Here is an 11156-nt window from a genome sequence, read left to right as displayed (position 1 = left end):
TTTATTTTGTTACTTTCATTGATGATTATTCAAGGAAAGTTTGGGCTTTTCTACTAAAAGCTAAAGATCAAGTTCTAGAAGTATTTAAGCATTTTCATGCCATGGTTGAAAGAGAAACAGGGCAAAAATTGAAGTGCATCCGATCAGACAATGGTGGTGAATACATTGGGCCATTTGATGAGTATTGTCGCAGCCAAGGTATTCGGCACTAAAAGACAGTTAAGAAGACTCCTCAACAAAATGGAGTTGCCAAGAGGATGAACCGCACAATTGTGGAAAGAACAAGGTGTTTGCTTTCACAAGCTAAATTGCCAAGATCCTTTTGGGGTGAGGCATTGAAGACAGCGGTTGATGTGATCAATTCCTATCCTTTGAATGGTGATGTTCCAGAAAGAGTTTGGACCGGTAAAGATGTATCTTATGAGCACTTGAGAGTGTTTGGTTGCCGAGCTTTTGTTCACATTCCAAAAGATGAGAGGTCCAAGCTTGATAGCAAGTCAAGACAATGTATTTTTCTTGGCTATGGGCGTAATGAATTCGGGTATAGATTGTGGGATCCAGTCGACAAGAAAGTCATTCGAAGCCGTGATGTTGTGTTTCTTGAAGACCAAACAATTGAAGACTTTGGCAAAGGTGATCAACCGGAGCCAAAAACTAGTGATCTCATTGACATGGATTTATCTCCTTCATTTTCAGTTGATGATGAAAACGGGGGAGATGTGCAGCCACCTATTGAAGATATGGAGGATGATGCTAATCCTAATGAAGTTGAGCCAGAAATTGAGGAAGAACATCCAACTCAAGAACCGCTACCACAACTTGAGTTAAGAAAATCTACAAGGGACCGACAACCTTCAAGAAAGTATCCTCCTAATGAATTTGTGTTGATTTCTGATCAAGGGGAGCTTGAGAACTACCAAGAAGCAATTGAGCATGCAAAGAAAGATGATTCGAAAAAGGCAATGGAAGAGGAATTGAATTCCTTGCATGAAAATCACACTTATGATTTAGTGAAGTTGCTTAAGGGGAGGAAAATTTTGAAAAATAAGTGGGTCTTCAAATTGAAGAATGATGGCAAGAATCTGAGGTACAAAGCACGTCTTGTTGTGAAAGGCTTTGGGCAAAAGAAAGGTATTGACTTTGACGAGATTTTCTTACCGGTTATAAAGATGTCTTCTATTCGGGTTGTACATACTTGGCATGGCTGCAAGTATGAACCTTGAAGTTGAGCAACTTGATGTGAAAACCGCATTTCTTCATGGTGATCTTGAAGAAGAAATTTACATGGAGCAACCGGAAGGTTTTGTAGAGAAAGGGAAAGAGAAATTTGTTTGCAAATTGAAGAAAAGTTTGTATGGTCTCAAGCAAGCCCCGCGACAATGGTACAAAAAATTTGACTCTTTCATGATGAATAATGGTTTTTCTAAAACCACTTCGGACCATTGTGTGTTTGTGAAAAATTTTCCGGATGGTTGAAATTGGAGTTGAGCAAATCTTTTGCTATGAAAGATTTGGAGTCGGCAAAGCAAATTCTTGGTATGAAAATTGTTCGTGATCGCAAAGAGGGGCTGATTTGGTTGTCTCAAGAAAGCTATATTGAGAAAGTTCTTGAGAGATTCAATATGGATAAAGCGAAGCTGGTTGGTTGTCCACTTGCAGGTCACTTCAAGCTTAGTTCGAATCAATGTCCTATAAGTGAGAAAGACAAAGAAGAGATGCTGAAAGTTCCTTATGCTTCAGCAGTTGGTTCTTTGATGTACGCCATGGTTTGTACAAGGTCGGATATTACTCACGCCGTTGGTGTGGTGAGTCGTATTCTCTCTAATCCGGGTAAAGAACATTGGGCAGCGGTAAAATGGATTCTAAGATATCTTCGAGGGACTTCAAAGGTGTGTTTGTGTTTTGGAGATGGTAAGCCGATGCTTGATGGGTTCACTGATTTTGACATAACCGGTGATGTTGATTCTAGGAAATCTACTTCGGGGTATTTGATGACTTTTGCAGGGGGAGCTGTGGCATGGCAATCTAAATTACAAAAATGTGTTGCTCTTTCAACTACCGAAGCTGAATTTATTGCCATTACGGAAGCTTGCAAAGAAGAGTTATGGTTGAAATTTTTTTTGCAAGAGTTGGGTTTAAAGCAAGAAAAGTATGTGCTTTATTGTGATAGTCAAAGTGTTATTCACTTGAGTAAAAATTCTACTTTTCATTCGAGATCGAAACACATTGATGTGAAATACCATTGGATTCGTGATGTGTTAGATTCGAAATTGTTCCAACTCGAAAAGGTTCACACAAATGATAATATTTCAGATATGTTGACAAAGACTTTGTCGAGGAACAAACATTTGAAGTGTCGAACTTTGGCGGGTATGGTTGATATCTCCACCTAAGTCGGTAAGGAGAGAATTGTTGGGTATACCTCCTTATTGGAGTGTGGGACCCAATTAGTTTGTTAAAGAATTTTAATTTGGCTTGGTTTAGGTATAATATATTTTTATATATTATATTTGTGGAGACCCAATCCAATTTAAAAACAACTAAGGTTTGATAAAAAAACTTAGATTCACAATATGGTTTTTCTGGAGTAAAAAGTGGGCGGCTGCTATAGACACAAAAATTTTGATTATTCGGTGACTTTGGTTTTTGTGGGTGAGCAGCAGGTTTTGATCAAATCTGTTGGTGGGTTTGGTTTTGGGCAACACCATAGAACTTTGGAAAAGTTTAATTGGTTCTTTGCTTCGTTTTCGGTGTTGATTTGGTTCGTTATTTTTGGATCTTCTACAACTCTGGTTCTGAAGATTTTTGTTCATCTATTTGGTGAGGTCTTTCCTCTTGTTTATTTGTGATTATTTGGAATTCACCTAAGGGTGATTTTGTGAGACCATTGGTGTCTCGTTTGTAATCGTTTGGAACTTATTTGGTTGATAATGGAATCGGATTTCGATCCCGTGGACGTACCTCACATTGAGGGAACCACGTAAAAATTCTTGTGTTGCCTTTGATTTAATTTTCCGCATTAGTTGTTATTCCCATTAATTGATTTACTTGTGGCGAATCACATCGATTTTTTCTAACATTGATCCGATCTCAAAACGAGTTTAAATCGATCTAATTAGAAGCCAGGCTCAAGTAGCTTAATTTTTATGCAATTCTATAAAACATATAATCTTATCATGTTGAGTTCGAGTTGATCTGAAAAAAATTAATAAGAATGTATTTCAAGTTTGAGAAACTCCTTTGACCTGTGGGTGAAAACTATTTTGTTCATTTGACAGTTTGATGAATAGTAGGGTATGTGAACAAAACATATTACTTGTTTAATTAAAATAATGTCATATATTCTATTTAAAGAATCACATTTAAAATGGGTGACCGAGTTATTTTAACGAATATTTTGTCACTATATGAATAAAATGGGACACTCAAAAACTATTTTGTTTACGCATTAATAAGGTATATGAACAAAACATAAAATTTTAACTGGTTAAAATAGTATGATAACTCTTATTTAAAATCATAGACCATATTTAACATAGAAATGCCTACTAATCTAGCATCTGCTAAATTGGTTTGTTGAAAAATTATTGTAAGTGCACAGAATTCGAGCAAAAATCGGATACAACTTCTTCTCAAAATATGTGTACATCTCACCTCATATGAAATAGTTGTGTTTGATATTGTGATCGGATTCATTACAATTAGGTCATATTTTTTTTTTTGATCAGCAAAGAAAAATTTCATTAATCAATATGAAATTAAAGGTACAGGAAGATGAAATGCACTGAGAGAGATTCGGAAGGTACAAAATACCCCTACTACTGCTACTCGCAACCATACAACCAACCCCTTGGCCTCACGATTTTTTTTTTTTTTTTTTTAAACATAAAAGTTAAGAAGGACTTAACAGAAATTAAAATACATGATTCCCCACAAAATCAACCCACCAAAAAACCCAAACAGCTCTAGCAATACCTCTAAACAACAAACTAAAAAAACTTTTCTAACAGCCAAGTTGCACTCCCAAGGCCAACCACCCACGCCTATGAAACTGAATATTTTATTCGCCTAAGTTCAATAGCCCAAGACCTACGCTGCTACACTGCTTCACACCCATGCTACTACACACCTGCTACACTGCTACACGCCCATGCTACACAGCTACAACACTACTACACTCCAGACAACACTGTTACACTCCCATGCTGTTACACACCTGCTGCTGCACTCCCTACACCCACGCCTATGATGCTGCACTCCCAAGGCCATCCACCCACCTGAACACAGCTCATAGCCCAACTGAATATTAGGTCATATTTGATTCACAATATTAATAGCGAAGTATTAATAATCCTATTAAATTAGTGTGGTATTCACTATCCAATTGGATTGATATCTATTGGATTAATAAGCCCACCCCTACCCCATTACTAATAATCCTACACATTTGTAGGATTAATTATCTGTTAGATTAATAATCCTAAACCGAAATGTTAAAACAAACATAGGATAATTGAGCCCACAGATTAATAATCCTAATCCCATACTCTAATCCACCCAATCAAACATGCCGTTAGAAAACTATTTTTTGTGAGAAGAGGAGATGCAAGCAAGTATATTGTACCGATATTGTAATTGCAAGCTTCTCAAATTTATGTCTGTTTAAGTTGGTAAGAGTAAGATACATCATCTCCAAACATGAAGAGAAAGAATAATAATAATAATAAAAGACATGATAAAAAAGGACCCAAAAAAAATGAAACAAGTCATATGATACAACGCTGGCAATTAAAACTTGCATCAATGAATAAAAAAAAGCTTGCCCAAAAAAAAATGGATCCAATTCATGAATGCTGATCAAAAAACAAAAAAAACAAAATAAAAAAAAAATTAAAAAATGTTAAAAACTCAACGACATTAACCGTGATTTTTTGAATTTTGACAATTATCTTACAATCTGCTGTGTTGAGAAAAGCCAATCTTGTGTCATTGTTTCAAACTTCCATTGGCTGGATTTTGGATCAACATGCTTAAATCAAAAGCATGATGAAAATACATAATTAGAGGCCGGAATATCATTTCGCCGTGACAAATCACAACAATAACCATCTCCTCCTCTCCACTGCCACGGTGCCACCTCCATTTTTTTAGGGCTAAAACTTGGTTTCACATTTTTGCGATGAAACGTTCGTGCCTGAAGCCAACGTACTCACCTTAAAATCACACGTCACCGTCAAATCTTTGCTCGTTTCCATTGAACCCTTCAACTTTACAGGCACATTAATCATCAAAGACAACGAAACAGGCAATTTCAACTTCGTGCTCTTCATGCTTTTCTCAACCTCGCTGGGAAGCATTGCGCTCGAGCCAGCTAGGGTTAGGTGAACATTTGTTGAGTCCTTGGCGTCTTGAGTCAACGATGGAAATTTACCGCTTGCAATCTGTTTCTTCGTGAAAGAAAGCGATGCCTTTCCACCTTTTTCGTACACAACGCTCATTTTTTCGTTTGGATTGTTGGCTTTCAATGAAATTTCATAACTAGGGTGTGCATGTGCTTGTTTTTTAGGGTTCTTGACAAGGACTTTTGTGACAGAGAATTCGGGTGTTTTAGGGTTGAAAAACGAATGAACAATCGCTACGGTGATGCCAATGAGGACAGCAAGGACGACAGTGGATATGAGGATCCAGAGGCAACATTTACCGCCACATCGACCTTTAGATTTTTGAGGGTCGCGATAAGTTTCGACAATTCTTGCATTTTCGGGGGGTGGAATGCGATAGACTTGGTCCCTCGGGATTTGGACAATGTAGGTTTCTGACGATGGTGGTGGTGGTGGTGACATTGATGACGGTGGACCTGAGGGTCGGGCACAAGGAGGGAGAGGTAGGTCAAACTTTTTGTCGGCCACGGCAGGTGGTGGGACCCGCCCCTCCATGAAAGATGGGGCGCGGTGTTGGTGAAGGAGAGGAGGTTAGGAAAAAATATAATGTTGAATTTTTGGAGGTTGGGTTGCATGAGAATAGGAGGAGGTTGATTGGAAAATCGGGACACACACAGTAGTGGTTACATTGCAATTTGTTTTTTGCATGTCTAAATAAGAGCAAAAGAAGTTTTTCTTTTCTTTTTTTTCTTTTAATTTTATGAGAAAAATAATTATAATAATTCCAAAAATCAAATTTAAAAATAAATAATCAATTGTCTTAATTTTGTATTTTAGGTACTTGTTTCAAATAATCTTTAAAATAAATAATCAAGCAAGATAATCCTAAAATGAAATATGTCTACAAAACTTTTTTTTATATAAAACTCATGACAAGAATGATATGGCAGTAATATTTTTTAAAATATACGTCATCTTTATGTGTCTTTTATTTTAACATAGTAAAATCAAAATTTATCACAATATTTTGTTCTAATTTTCTATTTGTATACTCTTCGTGTAGCATTAGGAAAATTAAAAATTTTATTGAACTACTGCATTCTCATTAAGATTATTTTTATCTCGCATAATCAAAATGACTTGTCATTATAAGAAATTGGTTTACTATTTTAATTTTTTTTTAACCAATATAACACAGTAGAGTCTCACAAGAGACACTGTTATTTATTAATGTTTGTAAACTCATAAAGGATCAGGAATTTAAGATTGAAAACAATGGGGAAATATCAAATTAGTAGGAGTTTGAAAAAAATAATTACAAATCAATGAAAAAATTTATAAATATTAATAAATAAAATTATAAAATTTTCTACGAATATGTAATTTTTTTTTACTGACATACACTGGGGAGCAATTACCCTCCAAACAATCGGTTGTTGATAGCAGCAGTACTATTATTATAGAACAATAATTCATAACTCTAAATTTGGAGATTTAATAATGACTCTAATGATGTGGTATGGAATAAAAAAAAAAAAAAAAAAAAAAAACTAAAATACATATATCAAATCATTCGTAAGTGAGACCCACTACCATAAAACTAAAGTTCTTGTTAAAGCTCTATTTTAGTACTCTTAAACATTTTTGGTTATTATATGGCATACATGTAAGAGAAGTGGCATTGCAAATCAGGTGTGTAATGGGTCGGGGAGTCCAGTGGGACCAATCATTTAGAGACTATTTTTAGTTCCTTTACTTGGTCAACACAAAGTTGAGCAGTCTGGTTTGATTAAAAATAAATAAATAAATAAATTGATATGAATAATAGTCTATTAAAATTTTTACCAAACTTTTTACATAGGGTGAGACCCATACAAATCCACATGTGTGTGGGTCTCACACCCCTATAAAAGATTTAGTAAAAAATTTGATAAATTATTTGAGATCTCTAATATAACTCAAAAAATAAAGAGTTGAGCAGTCTGGCTTGATCTATTTACTTTCTTTAAAAATCATTATTTTCGAATTCAAAATAAAAATAATTATTAATTAAAATAATAATATGCAAAAATAATTGAGTCAACCAAGGCCCCGTTTGTTTGGAGTTATAGGGATAGAGTGTTTGTTTTGAGAGATAAGGAGTGGATTAGTAATCTCTTGGTATTAGTAAGGAGGAGGAAGGAGGATTGGTAAGAAGGAGGTAGAGATGGTATTAGAAAAATAGTGAGAGGATTAGAAATTTTTTTATTTTTTATATTTTTTAAATATTGGGAAATTTTTTTTAAAACATAATGTTTAATTTTTTATATTTTTTTATTTATTTTATTATTTTATATAAAAATAATTTAACAATTTCTCATTATTAATCCCCTCACTAACAATCCCCTCACTATGAATCTCCTCCATTCTATCTCTAAAAACAAACGGGGCCTTAGAGAATGACCAAAATTTTGATTTTTGATAAATTTTTTATAAGTTACATTCTAGTTCAATTATGAAAAATTTTACATTAAGATAGACTAAAAATTCATTTTAATATTTTTATATTCGCATTCTTTGAGAATTAGAAAATATTTTGCAACAAATGAAAGGGATGGAGGTATTTCATATAGTTGCCCCATACTCTCATTGTAGGATTTTGATAATTAAACATAATGTCTCATGTGAAGTCGACTTTTACACTAAATCGAAAATCAATAAAAATCCAACTATAACATATGGTGGGTGTTTAGGAAGTGGCTATTTTAAAAAAAATTTGACTTTTTGGCTATTTTAGTAAGTTATTTTAGTTTTTTGTGTGGAGGAAGATGGGATGAATTTTTATTTGAGTTAGTGTATTGAAAAATATGTTGAAATGATGTTTGAAGTTAAAATGACAAATTTACCCTTAATTTCACATTTTTCAAAATTAATTTAAAGGGGTAAAATTGTAATTTACTAACCTGTCATAGTGATAGTCCTACACTGTCACTGTGACAGCCCACAACCGGGTTATTTTTATTTTTATTTTTTTAATTTTTATTATTATTATTTTTAAAATCAATGGTCTAAAGGGACTAAAAAGTTTTTTTTTTTTTTTTATTGTTGAGGCTAAAATAGCCTCTACCCACGCTTCTCAAACACAGCGATGATCATTTTTAGATCTTCAACCCACAAAATTTAAGAATTTAATTTAGTACTAATTTTTTTCTGAACCATGATTGAATCAAACTAAACCAAATTGATTAGGTCCTACTTATTTCCATGAACATTTTTGCAACCTCTAAATTATGATCCTCAATCCTCTATTAAGAGAGAATATATTCGGTGGTCTTAAGAGTATCATATTTTTAATGGTCTTGATTAATTATGATTATGATTAGCCAATTTACTTGGGATTCGGGATTCATTCTTTTCTTTTCTCCTAAAAAAAGTGGATCTCGATTTAGTAAAACCTCAAGCTCTATTTTACAATTGGTAAACTATAATTCACCTTTGAGAACGTGGGTCAGAGTCCCGCGTTTGTTAGAACTAATCTACTTGAGAATCAGGGCTGGCCTTGGTAATAAGCCAACAAAGCAATCACTTTGGATCCTCAAAAAAGGCCTCTAAATAATTTCATACTAGTGATAATCCGTGTTACGGACGAGACATTATAAATTTTAAAAAAAAAAATTGTTATAAATATGTTGAACTAATTTAATATTTTGTCTCGTGGTATACATAAAATTTATAAATTAATTTTTATGTTTATAACTTTTTAAATTATTAGTTTAAAAAAATTAAAAATAGATATATAAATATTTAGTGCAATTTTGATAATTTGTAATTAAAAAAAAAAGTTAAACCTAATTAAATGAGGTGACATGAGTTGTGATATACCTCTTCTTATTATGAAAATATACAAATTTAAAAAAAGAAAAAAATAAAGGAAAAAAATGTGTAACTTTTGGATATGCGTTTATCAATTTTGTTTTGTGGACATAAACAACTAGGGTGTGTTTGGTAACGTTTACGTTTTCAGTTTATATTTACAAAAATTTTATAAACTGGTTTTTGTTTATTTTTTGTTTATTTTTAGAAAAACATAAACTACAAACGCGTTTGGTAATTGACAAAATGTTTACAAAATTTAAAAAATATAAAAAGAGTGAAAAATGGCAAGTAGTGGCAAGTGGCGGCAAAAGACGGTGGTGGCAAGTGGCGGCAAAAGACGGTGGGTGGTGGGTAGTTGGTGGTGGTGGGTGGTGGTAGGTGGGTGGGTGACGGTGGCGGATGGTAGCGAGTGGGTGGTGGTAGTGGCGGTGACGGGTGGTGGAAAGTGGTGACAGTGGGTGGTGGGTACCTGGTGGTGGTGGGCGGTGGCGGGTGGGTGGGTAACGGTGGTGGGTGGTGGGTGGTAGCGAGTGGGTGGTGGCGGTGGTGGGTGGCAGATGGCGGATGGCGGGTGGTGGCGGGTAGGTGGCGGGTGCTGGTAGTGGGTGGGTGGATGACAGTGGCAGGTGGTGGGTGGTGGCGAGTGGGTGGTGGTGGTGGCGGTGACGGGTGGTGGATGGTGGTGGCAGGTGAGTGGCGGATGGCGGGTGGTGGTGGGTGGTGGCGGGTAGGTGGTGGGTGGTGATGGTGGTTGGGTGGGTGACGATGGTGGGTGGTAACGAGTGGGTAGTGGTGGTTGGTGGTGGTGGCAAGTGGGTGGCTGGTGGTGGTGGGTGGGTGAGTGGGCTACGATGGCAGGTGGTAGGTGGTAGCGAGTGAGTGGTGATGGTCGGTGGTGGTGGTAGGTAGGTGGCGGGTGGTTGGTGGGTGACGGTGGTGGTGGTGGTGGTGGTGGTGGTGGTGGTGGTGGGGGCGAGCGAGTGGGTGACAGGTGTCTGGTGGTGGTGGGTAGCTGATGGTGGTAGGTGGTGAATGGTGGTGGCAGATGGGTAGTGAGTGGTGATGGCAAGTAGGTGGCGGGCGGTGGATGGTAGTGGCGGGTGGTGGGTGGTGGGTGATGGGTGGTAGTGGTGGTGGTGGTGGTGGTGGCAAGAGGTGGGTGGGTGGTGGTGGCGAGTGGATGGCAGGTGGGTGGTGGTGGCAGGTGGATGGTGAGTGGTGGTGGGGGTGGGGAGTGGGTGGTGGTGGCGGAAGACGGTGGTAGAAAATGGTGGCAGGTGGTGGCTAGTGTTGGGTGGTTAAAAAAAAAAAATTGAAAACTCAAAATGGAAACACATTTTTTGTGTTTTCATTTTTTGGCCAAATTTATAAACTGAGACTACTGATTTATAAATCAAAAATTTTACCAAACAAGTTTTTATTTGAATTTTTAAAATTTTTGTAAATATAAACAGAAAACTGAAAACGTAAGTGTTACCAAACAGCACCCTAATGTTTCAATTTACAAAATTAAAAAGTATAAAAAAAAAATAGATTGAATTTTTTGCAGATAAAAGAAGCCATCTAACTCCTCTATATACTATTTTAAGATGGACTATTCTAATCATATAAAAAAATAGAAATTATAATTGGAGATTATCTCTATATATTATGTTGTTATATACAAATATAGCGGTAACAAATTAATTAATATATATGAAAAGTTATATTATTCTTTCATTTTCAATTAATTGAATTATGGTTAACAAACTAACAAATAGCAGTAATGATATAATAGGATAGAGAGAGGACAAAAATAAAAAACATAATGATATTTAAAAGTTTTAAATTTACCTATGTTATAACAGAATCTTGAATTCCCAATAAATTTTCAAAATTTCTATAAAATAAAATGACAATAAAAAATAAAAAAATCGATAC

General features: G+C 35.5%; 1 protein-coding gene across 1 annotated transcript; it reads right to left on the bottom strand.

The window, feature by feature from the left end:
- Positions 1-4208: 4208 nt before the first annotated feature.
- Positions 4209-5936, bottom strand: LOC114289414 (NDR1/HIN1-like protein 13). The gene is made up of 2 exons (XM_082917391.1): positions 5214-5936; positions 4209-4277 (listed from the first exon to the last, which is right to left on the bottom strand). The coding sequence occupies exons 1-2, from the start codon at positions 5934-5936 to the stop codon at positions 4209-4211; spliced, it is 792 nt and encodes a 263-aa protein (XP_082773517.1).
- Between the last annotated feature and the right edge of the window lie 5220 nt (positions 5937-11156).

The sequence above is a fragment of the Camellia sinensis genome, chromosome 1 (assembly GCF_055761805.1).
Source record: "Camellia sinensis isolate YWXY chromosome 1, ASM5576180v1, whole genome shotgun sequence".
Lineage (NCBI taxonomy): Eukaryota > Viridiplantae > Streptophyta > Magnoliopsida > Ericales > Theaceae > Camellia > Camellia sinensis.
The sequence above is the reverse complement of the archived record's forward strand: the minus strand, read 5'-3'. Positions and strand labels throughout refer to the sequence as shown.

Coding starts and splice junctions, on each gene's coding strand:
- LOC114289414 (XM_082917391.1), bottom strand. CDS start 5,936: ATGGAGGGGCGGGTCCCACCACCTGCCGTGGCCGACAAAAAGTTTGAC. Junction 4,278..5,213: donor CGGTGACGTGTGATTTTAAG/GTGAGTACGTTG, acceptor AGCTGTGTTCAG/GTGGGTGGATGGCCTTGGGA.